At 44.4% G+C, this 27,148-nt stretch overlaps 1 protein-coding gene and 1 long non-coding RNA gene across 2 annotated transcripts; one reads left to right on the top strand and one right to left on the bottom strand.

The window, feature by feature from the left end:
- Positions 1-1,618: 1,618 nt before the first annotated feature.
- LOC109426163 (ras-associated and pleckstrin homology domains-containing protein 1) lies at positions 1,619-16,251 on the bottom strand (the record flags this gene model as incomplete). Its single annotated transcript, XM_062843230.1, is given in 3 exon segments — positions 1,619-2,417; positions 14,621-15,347; positions 15,469-16,251. Coding segments are annotated over 3 exon segments (2,201 nt in total), but the record flags the coding sequence as incomplete, so codon positions are not given.
- Positions 16,252-17,403: 1,152 nt separating this feature from the next.
- Positions 17,404-18,174, top strand: LOC134284411 (uncharacterized). The gene is made up of 2 exons (XR_009995775.1): positions 17,404-17,727; positions 17,983-18,174. It is a non-coding gene; the product is annotated as an uncharacterized LOC134284411 (long non-coding RNA).
- Positions 18,175-27,148: the final 8,974 nt, after the last annotated feature.

Below are 27,148 nucleotides of genomic sequence, written 5' to 3'. Positions count from 1 at the left end.
ACAGACAGACAGACAGACAGACAGACAGACAGACAGACAGACAGACAGACAGACAGACAGACAGACAGACAGACAGACAGACAGACAGACAGACAGACAGACAGACAGACAGACAGACAGACAGACAGACAGACAGACAGACAGACAGACAGACAGACAGACAGACAGACAGACAGACAGACAGACAGACAGACAGACAGACAGACAGACAGACAGACAGACAGACAGACAGACAGACAGACAGACAGACAGACAGACAGACAGACAGACAGACAGACAGACAGACAGACAGACAGACAGACAGACAGACAGACAGACAGACAGACAGACAGACAGACAGACAGACAGACAGACAGACAGACAGACAGACAGACAGACAGACAGACAGACAGACAGACAGACAGACAGACAGACAGACAGACAGACAGACAGACAGACAGACAGACAGACAGACAGACAGACAGACAGACAGACAGACAGACAGACAGACAGACAGACAGACAGACAGACAGACAGACAGACAGACAGACAGATGCGGTTAAGAAGACCCTTAAGGAGCTTGAGTTTGAGAGCTTGATTGCCCGCCCGTAGATGCTACTCCAGTATCGCCAGACCAGCTACACTCACACAAGGAACCAATGAGATATGTGCCGGAGAAAGCAGGCAGCTTTAGTGTGTGAGCGTTCTTTTATTTTCAAGGCGACAATGGCGCCTGCCACGTCGGGTTGCAGGTCAATGTGGGGAAGGGGAAGGAAGTGATGATTACAATCGTTATTATTATTATTATTTTTCTTTACTATTGAGATTTTCAGCCCTCGGCTGGTTCATCTCGCTTACAATCGTTCGTAACCGCAGCAGACCTAATATATAGGGTATACCTCTGCGTCTGCACAAATTCATGCGGATGTCGGAGTGTTGGCGGGATATGGTTGGCAAAGGGTTCACACATTGGTGCGTGGATGCCAGGCGTAAGGTGGAAGATTAGTGTAAACCAACATTTGTGTTTAATAAGACTATTTTTTTCTTTTCTATCATTTCAGGTGAGTGTTAGATCCAAATAACTGTTGTACAAATATGGTAAGTATTTTCCATAATTCAAATATGCTCGTAAGTCAATAAAAATAATATACACAGCAAAAGGTGTCGTCAGAAATGTCGGTAATGTAGTACGCGAACAAATTTTGCTCAAAAGAGTACCAAATGGGACTTCTCAGCTTAGTGTTCTATGAGAACTTCCACAGTGGCCAACTGGCCAATGATCATATTGCATGCGATGGGTAGAAAATTCAAGCGACAAACCCATGATTGTTGATAATGTCTTATTCAGAATGTTATATCTTATAACTTCAGCTAAACCTTACATTTCACGTTTATCTTCGAAACAAAATTCAGAGGCTGCATAAACTAATAATCCAAAAACAAAATCGATGCCCCTTCCCAAATTATGTCCTAATTATAACTCCATCGGTTTTTAAGCTTAGCAATTTTCTTTTTTCCACTGTTGTTTCTGAAAGGAAGAAGCATATTTTATGTGAAAATAACCCCTTAAAAAAACAAACCTTCACTTACCGCACGTTTCATCTCCTGGCAGCTGTGGTTCCTTGGTTTCTCGTGGAACTTCTTCTTGCAGAAGTTGCACACCGTCGGCGTGGTGTGGATCTTCCGGTGAACATCCAGGTGCTCCTGGCTGCGGAATGTCTTCTTGCAGACCTCGCACAACAGCAGGTTCTCGATGCTGAAGGCCGTCGGCAGTATCTCGATGCTTAGATGCATCGAGGTCCTCGGATGGGACAAGCGCTTGCGGTTGGTTCCAGTTTCCGGCTGCGACGGTGGTGGCCGTGGTTTTGTTTGGGTGGGCTTGGTTTGGGACGGCTCCTCCGATGGTTTCGGACCTTTTTCGGAGGAAGGTTTGAGCAGGCTTTCGCCTGTCTTCGATGGCTTTTTGCCTCTGCTGGATGGTTGCTTTTTCGGAGGTGAGTTCCCAAAGAGGACAGCGTCGGCACAGTTCTGGCTGTGCAGCATTAGCATGTGAGACGCGAAGAACACCTTGCAGCAGAAGGGACATTGGATCGATTCGGTGTTTCCTGGGAGTTTTGGCTTAGGGACGTCCTCGGGTTCCGATTCAGGGGCGGTGGCTGTTCCGGTGCTGGATTCGTTGGTTTCCTCCTGTTCCTCTTCGGAGGTATCCAAGATTTCTATTGATTCTACCGGCTGGCCGGTAATACGCTTCCGATCGGGCGTCATTTGAACCCGGTAGTGCGTGACCAGAGAGCGTTTCTTGAATGGATAAGAATTGGCTGGTGGTGGACGAGCTTGGCTCGGAGATGGAATCGGTGAGGATTTACTTGTCGAGGCGCGTGGAGTCGCGGGACGAGATTGAGCTTGGACGTTTTTGTCACTGCTGGTGTCATTGACATCTAAAAACGAAAAGAAATCTTCGTTTAAGTATGCGAATTACGCTTGGAATTAAAAGTTTCACATATATCTAACTACTTTTATATACTGTCAGAACAATTGGTTATACTATAGTTAGCTGAAGGATTTGTTGAGTCAATACTTCATTTTTCAATAAAAAGTCCATTGCATTTCTGTAATTATCTTTATTATTTGTCGGCAAATTTCGATAAAACTTATCAAGCGTATGCTCAAATTATGCTCGTCCAACAGTTTCTTTGAGGCGCTACTCAAATCTCAAAACCGCTCAAATGTTTCCAGATGCCACTGGAAACATTTTGCAGGTTTCTTCTAGGCACGATTCCTAAGGATGATGTATCTTTGTAATTCCCATCTCACGTTGTTGTCAGCCGTTAGCCAAGATCTCAGGTAGATTTCCTACGCGAACCCCGTCATACTCGGTTCTGCCGAACGTTCCAACTTTGTCACCACGGATGCAATCACTTTTGCTGATGCATTTTAGCAATGGTAGCTAATTTAAGAATATCTCCTTCGCCTATCAACACGATGACCGACGGAATATTCATTAGGGATACAAAAACGAATCAATTGTACACGGAAACGTGATAACATCCACATTTGGAATGATGGCGTTGATCCGTGAAGTCAACCTTCCTCCGCTAAAGGTGTTTCGATCGCGTTATTGAAGTATTCCCGGGCAGCAATGGGCTCATCCGAGTCGTCAGCATCCGTACCAGGGATTGAACCTACAAACGGGCAATCATTCTCGTTTATGTCTTGCCCATTCCGGATAACCACCCGGATTACGATGCTGCAGCATTCCAGGTTCATATCAGGTATCAGTAACACTAGCTAGGTCGTCCCATCAAAAGTAAAGTATCCCTTTACTTTGCCGCACTAAAAGCTTATTCTTCTAAAAGTATGTAACCGATGATGTAAGAGTATAGCCTAGGATGTCCTGAAAATGTTTGTCGAGGACCGCAAAGCGATCCGAGTATTGTAACAAAAGATATAACCTGTTATAACCTACTAGTCAATGAAAACAAATTGGAGATAAGGGATTGGGCGAGGTGCAAGAATGAACTCGCTTATTATTGGTCGATGCTTTTGCTTAGTATGACGGGAATAAGATAAACAGAATGAAGGTTTTCCGTTCCAAAAAAAAAAAACCTTGAGCTCACTTTAACGAACTCGTTAGCGTCCTCCACAGCTAACCTAGGCAACCTGTGTACCTGCTGAGCGCTTCCGAAACCGAACGGATGCAGTGGCCACCTCCACCTCGACCTGTCGCCACAGTGCCGTGGCGAGCGTTAGTGATCTCGTCTAGGTTTTTCACCTTCAGAGTCGCCTCCGCTGTAAGAGCCCCCACCTAAACGCTCAACACCCTCGTCAAGGAAGTTTTCCGCCAGACCTATGTAGGCAGTGCCGTTGCGTTCGTTGTAGCGCTTGAGCTCGAAGAACATATCACCTGTACAAGTACGTCTAATACTGAGCGCGTCGGCTCCTAGATCCATGAGCTTTGTGTCGCTTCGAGTACTTGGGAGTCTTGATGATACTTCCCGTCCTTCCGGGACGCCTGGCTGGGTTCCGACTTACCGGTTTTACTACCGACCTTTAGGGTTAACAGCCGCCTAGCCTTGCGGGTACCTGCTTCGGCCCTTACCGAGGACCTCTTTCCAACCGCGGGCTCGGACACAACCCAGTAGACCGACACCACGACAGCACCGCTACCGGGACTTCCTCTCCGTGTCCACTTAATCGCTGTAAGGGTCGATCTTGACCGCAGGGCACCGGTATGACCTACGAAGCCGACTCCGAACCCCTGGACCACCTCTTGTACTGCATCTGAACTAGCCATTCTCCGAGTCCACGCGCCACCTCCTCTGTAGCTCCCAGACGATATGGGTGATAGCCGTTGAAACGGCGTTCCAGCCAAACTTATCCCTACACATCCTCTGGACCATTGCACACTGGGCATTCGGGAGAATGCGCATGCTCAAAACGGTGTAGATGCTGTCGGAAGTGTTATAATTCAAAAAAGAACAACGGAACGGCATCTAAATAAAACACGTCTGTTTCAGTCAACAGATAAAACATTTCTATTTCTCCTATTCGGTACATCATTGCATCTGGGTTACTACTTGTTACTCGTTAGTAACTCATCTCTCAAAAAGGTGGTATTACACCACCACAACAGGAAGCAACCATGACCTGAAAGGACCTGTGTCAGGTGGAATGCAACTTCCCCATGGCGCCTATTAATCCAACTATCTACCCTCGGTATCAACCTATGGGTCCACCTTCCTTTGGTGGAACTGTCCCACGCGCGCTGCCATTTGACTATAGAGGCCATCCTGGCAGTCCTGCGTATGCCTCTTGTGCCGCAAATTTCGAAGCACTCCATTACATTTATTTGTTCAACATCACATTTAAGACAAGACATAATCAACAATAGTACGCCACAATACTCGGTTTGTGGCAGCCGCTCTCCATCCTCGGTCGCGCCCAATGCTCGCCAGGTCACGCTCCACCTGGTCCGCCCATCGTGCTCTCTGCGCTCCACGCCTTCTTGTACCAACCGGATCAATTGCAAACACCAGCTTTGCAGGGTCGTTGTCCGGCATTCTTGCAACGTGCCCTGCCCACCGTATCCTTTCGGCTTTGGCCACCTTCTGGATGCTGGGTTTGCCGTAAAGTGCAGCGAGCTCGTGGTTCATCCGTCTCCGCCACACACCGTTGTCCTGAACACACGCGTCGCTCGAAAACTCCGAGTGCTTGTAGGTCCTCCTCGAGCATGGTCCATGTCTCGTGCCCGTAGAGGATCACCGGTCTTATTAGCGTTTTGTACGTGGTGCATTTGGTGCGTGGGTGAATCTTTTTCGACCGCAGTTTCTTCTGGAGCCCGTTGTAGGCCCAACTTCCACTGATGATGCGCCTCCGAATTTCACGGCTTACGTTGTTGTCAGCCATCAGTAAAGATCCGAGGTAGACGAATTCCTCCACCACCTCGAAAGTATCCACGTCTATCGTTACATTACTACCCAGACGGATCCGGTCGTGTTCGGTTCCGCCTACCAGCATGTACTTTGTTTTTGAGGCATTCACCACCAGTCCCACCTTTGGCAGCATCCATTTATTACGTAACGCTAAAATCGACAATTTTTGACCCCCCCTCCCCCTCCGTAACGCTTTTTTGTATGAAAACCTGAAAATTTTTGTATGGGCCGTAACGCTCGGCCGTACTCCCCCCCCCTCCCCGAGCGTTACGTAATTTGTGGATGGCGCTTTTGCTGCTTCGCGTTTCAGGCGGGAGTACAGCTCTGCCACCGTTCCAAATGTCCTGGCGATAATGTCCATGTCATTCGCAAAGCACACAAATTGACCGGATTTTGTGAAAATCGTTCCCCGGCTGTTGAGCCCGGCTCGTCGCATCACACCTTCCAGAGCGATGTTGAAGAGTAGGCATGAGAGTCCATCACCTTGTCGCAGTCCCCGGCGAGATTCGAATGAACTGGATAGTTCACCCGAAACCCTTACGCAGTTTTGCACACCGTCCATCGTTGCTTTAATCGGTCTAGTCAGCTTCCCAGGAATGCCGTTTTCGTCCATGATTCTCCATAGCTCTGCGCGGTCGATACTGTCGTATGCCGCCTTGAAGTCGATGAACAAGTGCTGCTTCCACCTTTCGATCACCTCACGTCCGTCTGTCAAGAGGCCTCCGTCTTTATTCCTGCATATTTCGGCTCGCGGCACGAAGCCGTTGCGGGATGCGTTGAGCTTCTGATAGAACTTCCGTGTTTCTTGGGAACGGCACAGCAGTTCCATTTCTTCACACTCCGCTTCTTCCAGGCGGCGCTTTTTCTCCCGGAAGAGGCGGGTCTGCTGTTTCCGCTTCTGTTTGTAACGTTCCACGTTCTGTCGAGTCCCTTGCTGCAGCATTACCGCCCTCGCTGCGTTCTTCTCCTTCAAAACCGTTCTGCACTCTTCGTCGAACCATTCGTTCCGTCGATTCCGTTCCACGTACCCGATGGTGCTCTCGGCTGCGTTGTTGATGGCTGCTTTGACTGTACTCCAGCAGTCCTCTAGAGGGGCCACATCGAGCACACCCTCGTCCGGCAACGCTGCCTCGAGATTCTGCGCGTATGCGGTGGCGACATCCGGTTGCTTCAGTCGCTCTAGGTTGTACCGTGGCGGTCGCCGGCACTGTACATTGTTAATAACGGAGAGTTTTGGGCGCAGGTAGTGATCAGGGTCGATATTGGCGCCACGATAGGTCCTGACGTCGATAATGTCGGAGAAGTGTCGTCCATCAATCAGAACGTGGTCGATTTGCGTTTCCGTTTGTTGTGGTGATCTCCAGGTGTAATGATAGGGGAGGCTGTGCTGGAAGAAGGTGCTACGAATGGCCATGTTCTTGGAGGCGGCGAAATCGATGAGGCGTAGGCCATTTTCGTTCGTCAGCTGGTGGGCGCTGAACTTTCCAATCGTCGGTCTGAATTCCTTTTCCTGACCTACCTGAGCGTTTAGATCCCCTATGATGATCTTGACGTCGTGGTTTGGGCCGCGCGGTCGTACGCGCGTTCGAGCTGCGCGTAAAATACGTTTTTGTCATCATCAGTGCTTCCAGAGTGAGAACTGTGCACGTTTATTATGCTAGTGTTAAAGAAACGGCCCTTGATCCTCAACCTGCACATTCTTTCGTCGATCGGCCACCAACCGATCACGCGCCTCTGCATGTCGCCCATCACTATAAAAGCTGTTCCCAGATCACGTGTGTTGCCGCAACTCTGGTAGATGGTATGATTACCTCTAAACGTTCGCACCATAGATCCTGTCCAACACACCTCCTGCAGCGCTACGATTCCGAACCCGCGGTTCTTCAGTATATCGGCGAGTATGCGGGTGCTCCCGATGAAGTTGAGAGATCTGCAGTTCCACGTACCGAGCTTCCAATCGCAAGTCCCTTTTCGTCGCTGTGGTCGTCGCCATTGGTATCGGTTCGCATTCTTCTCTTGTTGATTTTCCGGTGCTAGCTGGCTCGCAGAGCCTGACACCAACCCACTAACCCAGGGAGCTGGGCTTACCTTCCCGGAAGCTACGAGTTCTGAATTGGCATTTCCTCCAACTACAGTGCTAAATAGCTAGGCTCAAGCGCCAGTCTTCGCCGGGGGTGGTGTTTTTAATGGGCGCCCAGGAGATAATATTTTATCTGAGCGTCCACCCCAAGCAATAGCTGCGCAAGAACTGGATGGGCGAACCATAAACAACAAAATAAGAATCGCAAGGCTGAATCGTATGGGTCACGTGTTCCGAAGTGCCAGGAACGGAATCATGTAGAAAGCACTCAGCTACAGAATACCGGCAAAAAAGTTTTAAGACCATGTTTCACGTGGAAATCAGTGTCATTTTAACTCAAAATTTTCCAATCTTTCCGAAAAAATACTATTGAAACTGGAGAAACACGGAGTACATTCGAAAAGGGTCAAAGTTCAATATTAAATCAGTAATGTCTTCTAAACGGTGCATCTTAGGAAAATGTTACCGAAGTACTTTTTGCTTGCAAATTTGAAGTACTTTCATAAAATTAGGGTGACAAACTTTTTTGACTTTTCTTTTATAGCTTTTTTGAATAGGGTTTGTGTGCCATCAGTAATCTCATGCTCCCATTTTCATCCTATTCGAAAACAAGCGATTACGGCACCGATTGACTCCGTTCTTTTTGTTTTCATGGGTGCTCACTTCTAACAAAAAATACAAAAATAATAAACAAAACAAACAGCGCTGCGATCCTTTGTTTTTCGTGGGATTAAAATGGGAACCACATGCTTAATAATGGAACCAATACCCTATCGTAATTTAAAAAAAAAAAAAGAATTCATTGTAACCTATTTTTCTCCAGAACAACTTACTGTCAGGGCGGCATGCACCGTGCGGTGCTAAAAAAGCGTGTGCTTCACACAATCGCAAGTGCTTGTCTCCCGTTTTGCCGAGAGACAAGAGACGTATGAGTGAGAGCTTTCGTAATTGTACGAGCGACAAACCGCAGCACAAGCTCTACGGCGCAGGGAGTAATGCACGGTGCTTGGGACTTTGCTTGTCACCAAACAGAAAAAATCACTTAATAAATTAATTGAAGAGTTTGTGTTTTCGGCAAAATTGTTAAGCTTGTTAAGGGTTGACAAGTGATAGGTCGTTTGATTCGAAGTTTTCCCAATCATGCGTAGTATCAAGCCAAGTGCGAAGCACGGAGACAAGCACCGAGAGTGTGCATACGACAAAGCGTGAGAGACAGCCCGAGCTGGGAATGAGAACTAATTGAAAACAAATTGAGTTATTTTGATATCACGAATTTGGATAACAAAGTGAGTTTTCATTTTGTATGACTTAAGTGTTAACATAACAAAAATGATAACAAAATAATGTACTCGAATATCTAATTGAAATCAAAAAAAAGTTCTCATTGATAACAAATAGATATCTCATTTTGTTATCTACATTTTACGACTTGATATCATATGCAGTTCTCAGGGAGTTATCAAATCTGAAGGGTAATAACTAAAAATTAATAACAAATTTAGTATTCGTTTTGATATTTTATTAGGCATTAATTTACATGAATAAGTAAAAATTTAAATTAGATTTTATTTTAAATTTAGAAGAATCTCTTGATTGAAAACATATCAGAATATGGCACCTATTAATGGCGTAGTATTATCGATTGTAACATTAACATTTCATCAACAGTCATTTCAGTAACAAATTTTGAAAACGACGTATAATCAATGGTGTAGCATTGATTATACGTCGTTTTCAAAATTTGTTACTGATTTCTAACTTGGAGCCTAAACGAAGAAAAGTTGTATGGAAATCGGATATAATATCCTCAGCATAACTACACCATGATTCAACTAAAAGATCAATGGTGGACATTGAAGTGACAAAGAAAAGTAAATTTGGAGTCAAAGGACAACTGCCTTTAACCTTCCGTAACTCGAGCGGTTGACTACCTGCGTCAGCACCACGCTAATGCTGAGTACAAAAAGCGAGATTTTTTCAACATGTTGTACATCGCTCGAGGGCTCGCTCGAGGGTTAATATTTTTGTATATGTAATTATATTTCAGCTTTTCCTTCTGATTATATGCACTGCAGCAAAACAAATGTGGGAGATGTTCACGATATCCCAGAGCCACAGGCATCGGGACTCAAATTGATTGACATCGAGCAACGAATTGAGTCGCATTCGGCTTCTCAGCTTTTGCCCTCGTTACCCGGGGAAAATGATGACATTGAAAAAATAAAGTATCCGATAGGAAAAATATTTTACTACAATAATTCTATCGGGTATGGCATAGTAACGTTTGGCATAGTCTTTTAGCATAATGGCGAAATGGCATAATCTGGCATAATAATCGATTGGTAAAACTGCCGTTTGGCATAGCAATAAGTGAAATGGCATTCATCATTTTCATCTATATAAATAAAAATGGAATGGTGTTTGTATGTCACGAATAAGCTCGGGAACGGGTCAGCAGATCGACATGATTCTTTCACTGTTGCATTCCGCCAGGGCTCCGACGTGTTCGGAGGAAAAGTTAGGAAAAGTGACCGGGAAGGCAAGAAAAACGCAAAATCAGAAATTCCATTTTGAGGGGCATTTCCTCATGGAACCGTATGTCAAAAAACAGAGTAGGCAGGCAGTACGACGTTTGTCGGGACTGCTAGTGTATGAATAATATCTGTGTTATTTTCAAAACTTCAAACATAACGAGATTCATCATTTTGGTACGGAGCTACAATGAATCCTTTTTCGCGCGAGAATACTTTATAAAGGTAAAATATGTGACCTTCAATAAAAGAATGACCGTGAATTACTTCGGTTGGCCATATCTAACTTCATTTGCCTAGAATTTAAAAATTTAAAAATATCTGGCAATATGTTTAGATTGAAATAATTGATATCTGGGAACTTTTGTACTCTGGGTAGTTTTGTTCTCTTCGTCATGGAAGGCTTTTTGAAACCTGTTGAATTCAAAGTTAGCCTTAAATCTTTCCCAAACAAGCTATACAACCAAGTTTCAGGCAACTTGGCCGATGAATACCCCCTCATAACGAAGAGAACAATCCTGTCGGTAATATCCAGTCACACTAAAAAGACTTACTAAAGTTCAAGCCAATTTAAATCATTAGCATGACCATTACCCAGAATCAGCAAATTATAAATTTTGTGTCAATATGTAAGTAAAATACTCTGGTAGATTTAACAAATATTTTGTGAATATAATTAATATTAATAAAGCATATTAAACCTTTTTTGGATTTTTGAAATCAAATCTTGTTATCATAGAGTTTTTGAAATGATAACAAAATGATATCTCAATTTGATATTAAATAAAAACAATTCAAAAAGAAAACTTATTTTGATTTCATTTTGTTATCAATAACAAAATGAGTTATCAATTTGTTATAGGTTTGTTCTCATTCCCTGCTCGGGAGGAGAGCTCCTGCGCGCGGCAAAGTAAGCGAGCTACACACAACCGATTGCACATACTCGTCTCCTTCTGGTTTGTTGTGCTGTCTCGTAGCAGCGTGTGCGGCACGCAAAGAGTTTTGAGTCGCACCCTATCCCTGCACTGTGCACTAGATAGCATTGTCAGTCAGCTATAACATAAGGGTAATTAAAAAATTACGTCAATTTACCACGCCGCCGCCATTGACACTTTTTGTCTCACGCCGACGCCGACCGAGGTATCGGCGGTGCGCCATACGCCGCTGTTTGTCACGCCGCCGATTTTCATTTTTCACGCCGGTGATCAGTGCACAAATAAAATTAAGTTTACATAAAGTTGAGATAAAAAAAAATCTCACGATCACTATTATAAAAGTTTGATTACAATAACTTTTTTTTTTATTTTTTTTTTAATTTTTTTTTTGTGTATTAATTACAATAACTGATTTCTCAACTCTTAGAACACACATTCACATCTCTCCAGAAGTTTTTTTCTTCCAGAAGGATTCAGTGATGCCTCCAGGAGATCCTCCTAGGATTCCTCCAGAAAATTCTACAGGGATGCCTCCAGGATGATTTTTTTAGAAGATCTCTCAGGAAGATCTCGACAGAAGTAACTTCAGAAATTCATTTAGAGAATTCAAAGATGCCTCCTAGAGATACATCAGAGATTCATCCAGAAGAAGATCGTTCAGGGATTCTCATAGGAGGTCCTTCAGAGATTAGTTTGAGAGTTCCTTCATGGATTCCTTCAGGAGTTCCTACAGGAGTTCCTTTGGGAACTAGTCCAGGAGTCTCCTCAGAGATTCCTCCAGGAGATCCTTCAGAAATTCCTGGAATTTGTTCAAGAATCCCTCCTGAAATTTATTCGGAAATACTTCGGGATGCCTAGAGAATTTTTTTTTCAGAGATTCTTTCAGGAGTTCTTTTAAGGATTGCTCTACAAGTTCTTTCGGTGATCTCTTAGGGATCTCCCTAATAGCTCCAGCAGGTTTCAGGGATGCCTCCAGGTGTTTATTAGGAATTACTTCAGAAGTTCCCTAAGCTATTTCAACAAGAATTCGTTTATGTATCCTTCCAGAAGTCCCTTTAAAGATTATTTTAGGAGGATTCATAAATGCCACCTGGATATTCATCAAGATTCCCGTGAGAAGTTTCTTCATTAGTTCCTGCAGGAGGTCTTTAGAAATTAGTCTAGGAGTTCCTGCACGGATTCCTTCTGAAGTACCTTTAGAAATACAGGAGATCTTTCCAGAAATTGCATCAGAGATTTCTCCAGGAGTTTCAGGTATTCTTGCAGATGTTTCTTCAGAGAATCTTATACGAAGATCCAAGGATACCTCCAGGGAAATTCAGGGATTACCCCAGAAGTTCAGGGATTCCTATATAAGAGTTTTTTCAGGATTCCTTAGGGGATTTCACGAGAAGATCCGTTAGGAATTCTTCCAGGGATCGCTCCCTGGATTGTAGGTTGAGATTGAGATTTTTTCAGGAAGACTCACGGATGCCTCCAGAAGTTACATCAGAGATTTCTCCAGAAGCTCAATCAGAAATTCCTACAGGAGTTGCCTTAGGGAACCTTGTAGGAGTTTCTTCATTAATTCCCTTAGGATTTCCTCCGAAGATTCCTCCCGAGTATTCACAGTATAAATCCACTGGGAATTTCTTCAGGAAGCCTTCCTTCAGGAAATCTTCCGTGACTTTTTTCAGAAAATCCTCTGAGAATTTTTCTAGGAATTTCTTTGGAAATATCTCCAGGAATTCCTCCGGGAATGTCTCTGGAAATTCTCCCTGGAAATTCTCCAGAAATTCCTCTAGGAATTTCTTCAGGAAATCCTTCCAAAATTTCTCCTCAAATTCAACTACGAATTTCTTTACGACTTCTTCCAGGAATTTCTCCGGGAATTCTTCTAGGACTCCCATCAGCAATTCCTCCGGTGATTCTTTCAGTAATTTCTTCAGGACTTTTTCCGGGATGATTTCCAGGAATTTTTTCTGGTATTTCTCCAGGAATTCTCCCGGGGATTCCTCCAGAAATTCCTTCAGAGATTCTTCCAGGAATTTTCTCCGAGGAATCTCCCAGAAAAGAGGGTTCTCTGAAGAATTTTCCAGAGTAATTGCTGGAGAAATTACCGGAGGAATTCCTAGAGAAATTACCGGAGGAATTCTTAGAGGAATTTCCTGAGGAATTCCTGGAGGGAATCCTGAAGGGATTCTTATAGGAATACTTGGAGAAATTCCCAGAGGATTTTCTGAGAAAATTCCGAAGATTTCCTTTAAAAATTCCCGGAGGAATTTCAAAAGAACCCCCGGAGATTTCAACCTGCCGAACAACTTTGCAGAAAACGCCATGCTTTTAGCACATTAGAGTAACGAGATACACGTATTTAAATATTATACATTTAAAGATTATACCAAGCGAAAAAATCACGAATCAAAGACTCAACTATTAGACAGTTTTTAGCTTGCTGAAGAACTTTGTTGAAGACGGCATCATTCTATCTTATCAGGATTCTGAGATACATATAGAAGTTCGAACATTGTTTACCCTAGCGCCACCTAGCGGACGATTCTCGAGCCAAAGACGTCATTGCCAGATAGTTCTTAGCCTGCTGAACAACTTTGCTGAAAACGGCATGCTTGTATCTCACTAGGGTATCGAGATATACGAGTTTGAATTTTTCAGACACAAGGCGCCTCCTAGCGGATAAATCCCAAACCAAAGACTTTACTATCAGATAGTTCTGAGCTTGCTGAAGAACTCTGCCGAAGACAGCATCATTCTATCTTATCAGGTTTCTGAGATACGAGGGTTTGAACATTTTTGACACTGGCGCCGCCTAGCGGCCGAATCGCGAATCAATGTCGCCGTTGCCAGTTAGTTCTTTACCTGCTGAACAATTTCGCCAAAGACACTATACTTCTACCTCATCGGGATCTTGAGATATACGTTGCGCAGAGTATGTGGCCAATTTTGGTCCCTAAGACAATCCGGAATCATGTGGACCAGGCACCCATGTCCCTGGCATCATAAACTAGAAGTTTTTCGGAAAGTTGTGAAAATTTCATCGAAATCCATCGAAAAACAAAAATGTTATGGCCATTTTTGTGCTTTTTCGAAGGTGGAAAATGTACGTTGGCTGGATGAAAATTAATAGAATTTGCAGATCAAACAAAATAAAATAAAAGAACGCCAAGCTACTTTTTAACTTGAAATGCCAATCATAAGAAATAAAACTAACAAACGTAGAGAGAAAACCTGAAGAGGAAATATATTCAACAACTATTTTGTGAACTAATGCTACAAAGTCCAAACTACGGTCTACTGATTGTCTACTGATAAAAGTTGCAAGATTTTGAAAAGTCACAATGAAGTAAAAAAAATCTAAAATATGAATGCGTAGAAAAATCAAAAACATAAAAGGTAGAAGTTCGAGAAAAATATTAAAAAATAGAAAGAAGAAATAACAATGAAGTATATAAGATGTAGTTAAAGAATTTTTGAAAAGGCTGATACCTCAAAAAGCAAAGATTTGAAGAATAGATGGGTAAATTGATTCAATATGCATCTACCAACAACATAAAGATTTACCATCTAAACCAATACATACTGAGTAGTGATCCCCTCACCCTTGAAACTGCTTATCAACTATGCTTTCAATAATTTCACTAACCGTAACGGTTCGCGTGTACTCACCCTTGATCGTGACGGTGACGAAATCGTTCGGAGGTGGTCCACGGCTAGATGGAAGCGGCGGAGGAGGTACCGGACGTTGCGCAATCCGACGGTTGGATGCGATCGTCGATGGAAAACTCGGACCGGGAGTGATGGCCTCCTTGAACACCATGTCGCACTGCGACAGGGATTGAAGCTTTTGCTTCCGGGGTTGTTTGCTGGCCATGGCGGTCGGCACGATGACCGGGAGTTCGATCGGAGTGTTTTCCAGGGGGATTGTTGGTGGTGAAGGATGGTCATCTGGAGGTTCCTGTTTGACTATGGCCATTGGAAAGGGGAAACCCATGGTTGGTGGCGGTGGAGCGGGGGCCGATTCCATCGGGGTTCCGCTGGAGCCGATGGTCCTCTTTGGGGTCTTGATGACGATGGTTGTTGAATTGGGACGCGGAGGATTAGGCGGAGGTGTGGAACCATTTCGAACCGGTGTGAGAGTGACGTTACGATTGCCACTGGCCAGCGACTCGATCTTACTGGCCATTGCGGGGCTCAGGTTCCGGAGCGGAGGCGATTGAAGCAGTTCCACTACGCGACGGTGCTGGAGAGTGTTCTTGACTGGCGGTGGAGCGGGTTTCGACTGCTTCTCGGTAGATGGATGGTGAAAGTAATTGGCTTTAAAAGTGGTTCCGTTGCCGTCAGTCAATTCCACGCATCGAAGGCCCCTTTGGACGTCACGTGGCGCTGTTTCCAACTGAAAAGTTTTGAAACACGGACATTAGTATACAAAACCTGTTTAAAACCGAAACAAATTGCTCAAGGGACAATGTGGATTTTCTTTGAATTATTTTCTTTAGACACCCCTCAGGCTTTACCTTCCTTCCTTTCCGGTTGCCATCCGATTTCAGCTGCACATTCATATAGCACGGAAGTTCCGGAGAATCCGTCCTCACCAGTTCCTCCATCAGTCGACTCCCTTTGGACACCGGAGGAGCGCATTGCGCCGACGCCACTACAGCAACCACCGGCGACGGGAACAATTTCTCCATTTCCGCTACCAGGTCCTTTTCGTATTCGGCCATCGACAGTCCCGCCGCAACAGGATACTGCTGCGGCAGCAGCCCTCCCGCAGCTTCGATGTCATCATCCAGCTGAAAAACATCCTCCAGCACTTCCTGCGGAATCCCATTTTCCGAGATGAACAGTTCCTGCTGTTCCATCACTCGGCTCCCATCGAACAGTCCGCTGCCGTCCAGTCCAAAGTCCGAATCCATCTCGATGTACATGTCGCTTCCCGGTTCGATAACCTGGAAGGGACCCTCGAACAGCGGGTAGGACAGATACTGGTGCTGCTGTTGCTGCGAATGCAGGAGAAACGGGGAGCAGCTGTTGCTGTTGCTACTGCCGGAACCGTTCATGGCGTCACCGGTGCCGTTCCTACTGCTGGTGCTGCTGCTAAACTGGATGTCACTCGCGATGGTGTAGTTGAGAATCTGCTGGGGCTGTTGATGCGGCGACGGTGACGAAGCTACCGGAAGCGATCGACGCATTGCTTGTGATTACACTCGCGGGTACCGACCGGTTACCAGGGTAACTTTCGAGGAAAAACGTGGAAAATCGCGGAGGGAAAAAGGAACCTGCCGCGGAAAATGCGGAGAAGTGCGGAGAAGTGCGTGACTGACAGCGCTTTTGTTTTGTTTGGAACTGAATGAACACCCGTCACACCGCAGTAACTGTTCACTTTTCAAAGCATCGTTCGAAGATGGACTTATCCACCGATGAACTAAATTCATCGCGGTCCGAGAATTTTGACACTAGAGCGGGGTCTGTTCCAATCAGAATCGTCGAATTCTGATTGGAACGGCCCCGCTCTAGTGTCAAAATTCTCGGACCGCGATGAATTCGGTTCATCGATGGATAAGTCCATAGACGAGTGCACCGATGAACTGAATTCATCGCGGTCCGAGAATTTTGACACTACAGCGGGGTCGTTCCCAATCAGAATTGTTCTATTCTGATTGGAAATCTTTCACTTCTGATTGGATGCGACCCCGCTCTAGTGTCAAAATTCTCGGACCGCGATGAACTGAATTCATCGCGGTCCGAGAATTTTGACACTACAGCGGGGTCGTTCCCAATCAGAATTGTTCTATTCTGATTGGAAATCTTTCACTTCTGATTGGATGCGACCCCGCTCTAGTGTCAAAATAGACGAGTGCACCGATGAACTGAATTCATCGCGGTCCGAGAATTTTGACACTAGAGCGGGGTCGCATCCAATCAGAAGTGAAAGATTTCCAATCAGAATAGAACAATTCTGATTGGGAACGACCCCGCTGTAGTGTCAAAATTCTCGGACCGCGATGAATTCAGTTCATCGGTGCACTCGCCTATTCTCGGACCGCGATGAATTCAGTTCATCGGTGCACTCGTCTATGATGTTACAATTTGTGTTCATTAGCTGCATTTTTCGAGGGATGTCTACAAAGAACTAAAAATCGACGCAAATTGAAGTTCATTGCCTTTTGCCTTAAGGCTTTTACAGTGATGACAGATGCGAAGGGCACCCGGATAAAAAAATACCATTCTTTACATGGTAAATATTATTAACAAATGACTGGTTTTATTGTTCACAATAAAACACATAGTAGATATATTGTTACTTTTAACAATAGAAATCAAGCCCATATAGTTCGTACAATAAGACTTCACTTAGTGAACATTAGCTTTATTAGTGACTGATTGATTCGATTGTTTGTCAATATAGTTCTATAATAATTTAAAGTTACTATCAATAAAAATTAATTTAAGTTGTTTTTAAATAGTTGCAAAAGTGCCTGCAAAGTTCTCATGGACTTTTTATTAAAAAAGAGTTTATTTCTCAATTACACTTAAAAACAATTTGTAACAAATGAATAACAATAAGTATTATTGTTGCTTGGATCATGTTTGTATAATCAAATACAAAATTACTTGACACATTTTTTATAGTATTCGTTTTAAATTTGTGTACAGTAGATGTTTCGGTTATCGAATGTTATTCGCTAAAACTGACAGACGTCAAGCCGTGTTGGCAGAGGAAACTCTCAATAAATAACTGAGGAAGTACTTATAGAAAACTAGCTGAAAAGCAGGTTTAGCCCTAGGGGCAAGACACTGCGCAAACGAGAGTAACTCTGAGAAATTGTGAGTAACTCTTTTCACCAATGATCGACGAAATTTGTTGAAAAACACCCCTAAACCTACAGGAAAAGCGAGATATCGGGCAATATTGTTTTGATTTTGCGATAAATCAGGCAACACCCTAGTATAAACGGGAGCAATCCGGAGGAATTCTGAGCAACTCTGTGACGGAAAATGTACTCTCCAGCACAGTGTCTTGCCCCAAGGTTTAGCCAAGTGAGGATGTTAAGACAAGAAAAAGATGAACAATGATTTTTCTAATGTTTTCCAATAAATTAAAGGAATCTAGTAAATAGTAAACTGCCATTGATAACAATACAAATACAATTAGTTTAATGGGGTCAATTGAACCGATGTTAAAATAAACATGCAATAATATTTGTTGTTATGTAAACAGATTTCACCTTTGAAAAACCAAAGAATTCATATTTCTCGGTAACATTTTTCTCCAGCATTTACAGATACTAATGGCCACATGAATTGTGAACGATTTATGGTATGGATCATACGACCTGAGGTCTGACTTGTGATATTTGGCAGTTATTTGAAAAGATTGAAGATAGATCTTATCAACAGCTGCCAAGCAATACATACCAGACATACATCAGAGTGTTTGATTCTTATCATAAAATGTGCATATCATTCTGGCGGACGTTAGTGCTCGTAAATGCTGGATATAAATGTTAGCGGGAAATATAAATTCTATGGACTTTTAAAAGCGAAAACTGCTTACAAATAACAACAAATATTATTGTATTTTTATTGTAACAACGATTCATTTGACGCCTAGGGGCAAGACACTGTGCAAACGAGAGTTACTCTGAGAAATTCTGAGTAACTCTTTTCACCAATGATCGACGAAATTTGTTGAAAAACACCCCTAAAACTGCTAGAAAGGCGAGATATCGGGCAATTGGCTCTGACGGCAGCAAAAATGCACTCACTCCAATGGGAAATCCCATTTGTATCTGTCATCGTGTGCGTGAAGAAGTATAAACAAACGTGTTTTGTCTCGTTTTTTCTCACGTTTGCCATACGACTCCCGCCAGGCGGCAGCACTGCGGCGCTGTCAAGGCCTATATTGTTTTGATTTTGCGATGAATCAGGCAACACATAAGTAAAAACAAGAGCAATCCAGAGGAATTGTGGGTTACTCTGTGAAGGAAAATGCACTCTCCAGCACAGTGTCTTGCCCCAAGTTTGACGCCATTCAATCAATTGTATTTGTATTGTAAGAACAATGAAAAAACATTAAGATATATTGTTATCTTTTGAAAATTGCCCTAAAAATGTCTCATAAAAACACAATACATTCTATTGTTTTTCGCGAAAAAGTGTATGAAAATTTTCTCAAAATTTTATGGTTAAGATACATAACGACCACCATTTTTTATTGTAAAAGTGCCATTTACCATTCACCGAATGGTATAGAACAATAGGGGTGATGGTGAGTGTGTTGTGTAAATTACAATATGTTTAATGGTGAATATTTTTCGAAAAAATGGTGTTGTAACAATAAAATTTATCGTATTTTTATGATACTTTTTATCAGGGCAATACAGATCTAACGAGAGAAATTCTGCATTCGGATCGGAATGTTGTTCGGAATTCTCGGAAGTTCCCCAGATTATATCCCATTTATACCAAAGAGTGATCTGGCACCAATGTCAAACTGCAGTGTTTCGTGTGCTGAATGAAAATTACAGTTTTTGGGATGTCATTCGACAAATTTCGTCGATCAAGGATAAAAAGAGTTACTCCTAGTTTCTCAGAGTTGCTCTCGTTTGCACAGTGTCTTTCCTCAAGTTTTCTGTACTGAAATTTCGCAAGAATTTTCAGTATTGTGTGATTCAATTAAAAGTTCCTCGGGAGTTCTTTCAGGAGTTCCTCGAGAATTTCTATATGAGCTCCTCGGAAATTCTTCCAAGAGTACCCCGGAAATCTGTTCAAGAGATTCTCAGGTACTACAGCTACTTCAGAAGTGACTCGAGATTTCCCTCCATGTATTCCTTGGTATTCCTCCAGGGGTTCCTCAAGAACTGCTCTAGGATTTTCGGTTCTTTGAGAATCCCTCCAGGAGCTCCTCGGGTTCATCGTGAATTCTTCCACGAGTTCCTGCTACTGTTCCTCAAAATGTCTGCAAGAAATTCTCGGGAATTCCTCTTGGGGTTTTTCGGAAATTCCCCCATGAGCTTCTCGACCATTCCTTCAGGAGTTGATCAGGAATTCCTTTTGGAAATCATCGGGAATTCCTCTTGGAGGTCCTGGAATTTTTCCAAGAGTCTTTCGAGAATCATCTACACGAGTTCCTCGATAATTCTTCCGGAAGTTCCTTGAAAATCTCTGCAGGAGATTATTCGAGAATTCCTTAAAGAGTTCTTCGGGAATTCCTCCAAGAGTTCCTTGAGTAATCCCGAGAAACTCTTAAAGGAATTCCTGGAGGGATACCCGATGAACTCCTGGTGGAATTTCCGATGACTTCGGAAAGAATTCCCCACACACTCTGGAACTTGGGGCAAGACACTGTGCTGGAGAGTACATTATCCTTCACAGAGTTGCTCAGAACTTCTCCAGATTGCTCCCGTTTTTACTTGGGTGTTGCCTGATTTATCGCAAAATCAAAACAATATTGCCCGATATCTCGCTTTTCTTGCAGTTTTGAGGGTGTTTTTCAACAAATTTCGTCGATCATTGGTGAAAAGAGTTACTCAGAATATTTTAAGAGTAACTCTCGTTTGCACAGTGTCTTGCCCCTAGCTCTGGAACTGGAGAAATTGCCAAGGAACTCCTGAAGAAATTCCCGTAGATCTCTTGGAGGAATTGGGTTGTTTAGTGAATAAAATATTGCTATTTTCTATATCCTAATCGAAAGAGCTCATTTTTCGGAGTATAACGTGATTTTATTGGATTCCAATACCTTTGTTTTGATGGTTAAATTAACAAACATTTTAATTTTCGTGGATAGAATGAAAGTTCAATCGATAAAGTGACAGTTCGACCCGAACAAAAAATTTTCCCCATACAAACTTTAAATGCATTTTAAAAATAGTTTCTGGACTCTAAAATTATGAAATTTTGAATTTCGACTAATTTTTGGGCGGAGAATCCGATTATAAAATAATCCGGACACCCCTTAAAAACCCAATTCCCGAGGATCCCCAGGAGGACTTCTTAAGAAAATACCAAGGAAAATGCTAGAGAAATTTCCGAGATTTTCCTGGAGAAATTTCCTGTAAGGAATCCTGAGGAACTACTGTAAGAGTTCTCGAGGATCTACTGGAATTCCCGATGAAGTCCTAGTGGAATGCCTTACAAATGTCAGCAGAAATTTTGGAGGAACTCCTAGGAGAATTTCCAATGAACTCCTGGCAGAATTCCCGAGGAACTATTGGCAGAACATCCAAAAATTCCTGAAAGAATTATCGGGGCACTCCTGAAGAAATTCTCGGGAATCTTATGGATGTATTCCCTATGAGCTCCTGTGGGGTTTCCTGAGGAACTCCCAAAGGATTTCGCAAGGATCTTCTGAAGGAATTTCCGATGAACTCCTGGAGAAGTTTCCGAAGAATTCCTGGAGGAATTCCCGATGAACTCCTGGAGAGATTCCCAAAAAAAACTCTTTAAAGAGTTCTTGGAAGGATGAATTCCTGGATGAACCACTGGGGGAATTCCTGAAGAACTCTTGGAGAAATTTTCAAGGAGCTCCTGGAAGCATTCGCGAGAAACTCCTGGAGGAATGTCTGCGAAACTACTGAAAGAATTCCCAAGTAACTCCTATTGGAAATGCCGAGGATCTCCTGGAGGAATTCTCGCGAATTCTGTGGAAGTTCGCCAAATATCTCCTGGAGGAATCCCCGAAGATCCCCTGGAGGAATTCTCTAGAAACTCTTTGAGGAATTCCCGCGTATCTCCTGGAAGAATTCCCTAGGAACTCGCCTAGGAACACCTGGAAGAATACCCGAGGATCTCCTGGAGGAATTCCCGTGGAATTTTTAGAGGAATTTCCGGGGGACTCCTAAAAAAATCCCGAGTATCACCTGGAGGATATCCCAAGAAACTGCTCGTGGAATTCTCGGGAAACTCCAGAAGAAGTTGACGGAAAACTTATGGAAGAATTCCCAAGGAATTCCTGGAGGAGTAACCGATGAATTCTAAAGGAATTCCCATGGTCTCCTAGAGCGATTTCTGAGGAATTCACAAAGATCTCCAGGAATATTTCCCGAAGATCTTCTAGAGGAGTTCCCTTGAAACTCTTGCAGGAATTTCCGTGGACCTCCTGGAGGAATTCCAGGGAAATCCTGGAGAAATTCCCTGGGAGCTCCAAGATAAACTTTCTGTAGAAATTACCTGAAAACTCCTGCAGGTATTCCCGAAGAACTGATGGAGGAATTACCGAGGATCTTTAGAAGGAATTCCCGAGGAACTCTGGCGGATTTCCAGGAGGATCACCATAGATCTCCTGAAAAAAATCCATTGAGGAACTCGTGAAGTGAATTTCACGGAAATTCTGGAGGAATTTTCGGATATTTCAAATCGAGAGAAAAAAAATCCGGGTACTACTGGAGGAACCTTGGGGCAAGACACTGTGCTGGAGAGTACATATTCCTTCACAGAGTTGCTCAGCATTTCTCCGGATTGCTCCCGTTTATACTTGCGTGTTGCCTGATTTATCACAAAATAAAAACAATATTGCCCGACATCTCGCTTTTCTTGGAGTTTTAGGGATGTTTTTCAGCAAATTTCGTCGATCACTAGTGAAAATGTGTGAAAAGAGTTACTTCGAATTTCTCAGAATTACTCTCGTTTGCACAGTGTCTTGCCCCAAGGGAGGAACGCCCGAGAAGCACCTAGACTAGTTCTCGGGAAACTCCCAGAGAACTTGCCGGTGAACTGAAGGAATTCTTGTAAAGCTCCTGGAGGAATCCCAGAAGGCACTCCATGAGGAATCACACTAAAAACTGCAGGAATGACAGAAGAAACTATTGAAAGCATTCCAGACTCCTGGAGGAATTACAAAAAGTCTTAGACTCGAGGCAAGACAGATCTAACGAGAGATAATCTTTGCTCGAAATGTTGCTTGGGGCAAGACACTGTGCTGGAGAGTACATTTTCCTTCACAGAGTTGCTCAGAATTTTTCCAGATTGCTCCCGTTTATGTTGAATGGTAGGTACATCCTTGGAGGTGCATCACACAGCTCAGTGGAGAGCTAGGTATCAACTGGTAGGTAAATGGAAATAAATTGTAAATATGTTATACCTAGATTGAATAAAGGAGAGGCACTGAGCTGGTAGCGATATCAGTCAGTGCCTGGGTTTGGAGAACAAAGCCTCGCCTGTGTTTTTTATTTCCAACAGGTTATTGGCCCAGCGGAGCGCGGAATTTGTACGGATTTGTGGACATTTGGTGAAAATTAGATCCGTGGAGTGTTGTTCTTTTCGGTGCGGAAAATTTGCGTCGCGTGTGAGAACAAGATGGCGGATGCAAAAGTTTCGTTGGAGAAGTTGAATGACCAGAATTTCGCAATCTGGAAATTCAAAATGGAGCTTCTGCTTGTGAAGGAGGATTTGCTGACGGTGGTCAACGACCCGAAGCCAGCGCAGCCGACGGCGGACTGGTCCCAGAAGGACGGAAAGGCCCGTGCAATGATCGGCCTGGCGGTTGAAGACAACCAGCTGGTGCATATCATCCGGAAGCAGACAGCGAAGGAGATGTGGGACTCGCTGAAGCAGATTCACGAGGCATCTTCGCTATCGACTACACTTCATGTCTTGCGAAAGCTGTGTTCCTTGCGGCTGTCGGAAGAAGGCGATCTCCCCGAACATTTGAACGAAATGACGGATCTACAAAATCGTTTGGATGTGATGGGGGAGGGTCTGAAGGATCGGGTTTTCATGGCGCTGATTTTGTCGAGCCTTCCGCCATCGTATGGCAGCTTGATAAACGTGATCGAAAACAAGCCGGACGATGAACTAATGGTGGATTTCGTGAAAAGCAAGTTGCGGGAAGAGTGGCGTCGTCGTTTGGAGTGCAACGGCGGTAGTGTGCACGGCGGGGAGAAAGTTATGAAAAGTGTTAAGTCCAAAGTGACGGATAAGAAGAAGAAAAAGAAGTATGTGTGCCACAACTGTAAGGAAGAAGGTCACTTCCGGCAAGACTGTCCAAAGTTGTCTAGTGAGCGGCCTGAGAAGAAGAAGTCTGCGGATAGCAAGGCGAATCTGGCTGCTGAGGTCCCGGACGGAATGGAGATGTGTCTCATGGCTGTGACGACCTCTAGCGCAAACCGGTGGTACTTGGACTCCGGTGCTACGTCTCACATGACCAGTGACGATGATCTCCTGAAGGACGTGGACTCAGCGAAGCAGCCGGAAATCTGTCTGGCGGATGGAACGAAGATCAAATCGAGTGGTGCTGGCAGCGGAAAGCTGGTGGCGGTCACTGGCAAGGGTGTTCGGATGGATGTCACACTGAAGGACGTGTACCATGTTCCGTCATTGTCCGGTAACCTGCTATCGGTTAGTAAAATTTGTGACTTGGGATACAAGGTTTTATTCGACCGAGCTGGGTGTGAAGTGCTGAAAGGTCAGGACGTTATGCTGGTTGGTGAACGTAGCGGTGGCTTGTACCGCTTGAAGCAGTTCTCGCAGGAAGCACTTGCGACGAAGGCAGAGCATCCGGAGCAGTGTGAGCACCTGTGGCATCGAAGGTTTGGACATCGGAATAGTGAAGCAATCTTGAAGATCGTCCGGGAAGAGCTTGGCTTCGGGCTGAAAATGAAGAAATGTAACATTAAGGACATTTGTGGTGTTTGCTGTGAAGGAAAGATGAGTCGGATACCGTTTCCAAAAGAGTCCTTCAGCAAATCGAAAGCTGTGGGGGACTTAGTGCATTCTGACTTGGGGGGTCCGATGGAGAAACCGACTCCTAGTGGATACAGGTACTATATGACGATGGTGGACGATTTTAGTTGCTATACCGTGATTTACCTCTTGAAAGCAAAGTCGGACACTGAACAGAAAATTCGGGAATATTGTGCGATGGTGAAAAACCAGTTCGGGCGCGCTCCGCGAGTGATTCGTACTTATGGAGGCGGTGAATATTCCGGTGCGTCGTTGAAGAAGTTCCTGGCGGAGAACGGTATCATTCTGCAGCAAACTGCCCCTTACTCGCCGCAACAAAACGGGAAGGCGGAACGTAAGAACCGGTACGAAGTGGAAATGGTGAGGTGTTTGTTGGCAGAGTCTGGACTCGACAAGAAGTACTGGGGCGAAGCGATTTGCACTGCAAACTATTTGCAGAATCGCTTGCCTTCGTCAGCCGTCGAGAAGACACCGTATGAACTATGGTGTGGAAAGAAGCCGTCATACGCGCACCTGCGAACTTTCGGTTCGGAAGCATACGTCCATGTGCCAAAGGAAAAGCGGCTGAAATTAGACAAGAAAGCGAAGAAGATGATTTTCGTCGGGTACGCAGAAGGGCGAAAGGCATACCGTTTTCTGGATCCGAAGAACGACTGGATTGCAATCAGCCGAGACGCAAAGTTTTTGGAGTCTGGTTGCACGAGTGACTCGAAGCGGGTACTTGAAGCTGAAGCGGAACCTTCATCGTCATCGTCGACGTCGCTGAAGGAGGAAGCTTCTCCTGACGTGGCCGAGGAAAGGACGGTGGTACTCTCTCTAGGATCGACTTCGAAGCAGGGCCTGAATCCGGTTGAAGTGGACGACGGGACTGAATCTGAGGAGGAGCTGAACGAATCGAACCTGAATCTTGATGCGTCATTTGACGGAAATGCGTCTGATGCGGGTTCATCTTTTCATGGTTTCTCGTTGGATGAGATCTCAAGGCGTTCGTCACGAACAACGAAAGGTATTCCACCGAGAAGGTTAATCGAGGAGATCTTTGCTGCAGCTGATGTGTCGGGTCAGGACCCGAAGGAACCGAGTAATCTCAAGGAAGCGTTGACTGGTGCGAACCGTGCCGAGTGGAGAAGTGCCATGGAAGCTGAAATGGAGTTTCATGAAGACAATGGAACGTGGGATCTTGTTAAGCTACCTGACGGCCGCAAAGCTGTTGGATGTCGTTGGGTATACAAGTTGAAGCGGAATGCTGCCGGAAAGGTGGTCAAGTACAAGGCGCGGCTGGTGGCTCAGGGCTTTAGTCAGAAGTTTGGGCAGGATTACGATGAAGTGTTCGCTCCTGTGACCAAGCAAACGACGCTGAGGACGCTCCTGGCGGTAGCAAGCAAGAAGAAGCTAATCCTGAAGCATTTCGACGTCAAGACAGCCTATCTTTACGGTGAGCTCGAAGAAGAGCTGTACATGAGGCAGCCGCCTGGATTCGAAGTAAACGGCAAAGAGGAACTGGTTTGTCGCTTAAGGAGGAGCATCTACGGGTTGAAGCAATCGGCCCGATGCTGGAACCACCGGCTACATTCCGTTCTCCGAGGGCTAGGTTTCGAGCAAAGCGCGGCAGATCCGTGCTTCTACACGAAGGTCATCAACGGAAAGCGTGTCTATCTGCTCGTCTATGTCGATGATATTCTGGTCGGCAGTGAAAGCGAAGCAGAAATAGAGAAAATCTATAAGGCGTTGAAGAAGGAATTCGAGATGACGGATCTTGGAGACCTCAACTATTTTCTGGGACTGGAGATTATCCGGAATGAAGGCAATTACGGAATTTCCCTTGAAGGCTACATCGACCGTGTGGCTGAGCGATTTGGACTTCGTGATACCAAGTCGGCGAAAACTCCGATGGAAGAAGGATTCACGAAGGCCAGTGGTGAAAGTCCATCTCTTGAAGATGCATCGAAGTACAGAAGCCTTGTCGGAGCGTTGTTGTACATTGCGGTCTGTGCCAGACCGGATATTGCAGTAAGTGCTTCGATTCTGGGAAGGAGTGTCAGTGCACCACGAGAGGAGGACTGGGTAGCCAACCGCGCGAGTTACGGAAGGTTAATAAAATTAGTTTTATGTTAGCAAATCAATTCCTGCGTTCTCATTTCTCTGCTAGCTCAGCCCAATAGTTTATACTTGAGTGTTGCCTGAATTATCGCAAAATCAAAACAATATTGCCCGATATCTCGCTCTTCTTGCAGTTTTAGGGATGTTTTTCTACAAATTTCGTCGATCATTGGTGAAAATGGGTGGAAAGAGTTAATCAGAATTTCTCAGAGTTACTCTCGTTTGCACAGTGTCTTGCCCCTAGAAATGTTGTTCAGATTCCCTCACAGTCCTCAGATTTTCTCCCATTTATACCAAAGTGTGAGCTGGCACCAAAATCGAACTGAAAAGTGTTGCTAGGTGTTGCTGAATGAAAATTGCAGTTTTGGGAATGTCTTCCAACAAATTTCGTCAACCATGAAAAAAAGAGTAATT

The sequence above is a fragment of the Aedes albopictus genome, unplaced genomic scaffold (assembly GCF_035046485.1).
Source record: "Aedes albopictus strain Foshan unplaced genomic scaffold, AalbF5 HiC_scaffold_117, whole genome shotgun sequence".
Classification (NCBI taxonomy): Eukaryota; Metazoa; Arthropoda; class Insecta; order Diptera; family Culicidae; genus Aedes; species Aedes albopictus.
This window is presented reverse-complemented; position numbering and strand designations above follow the sequence as displayed.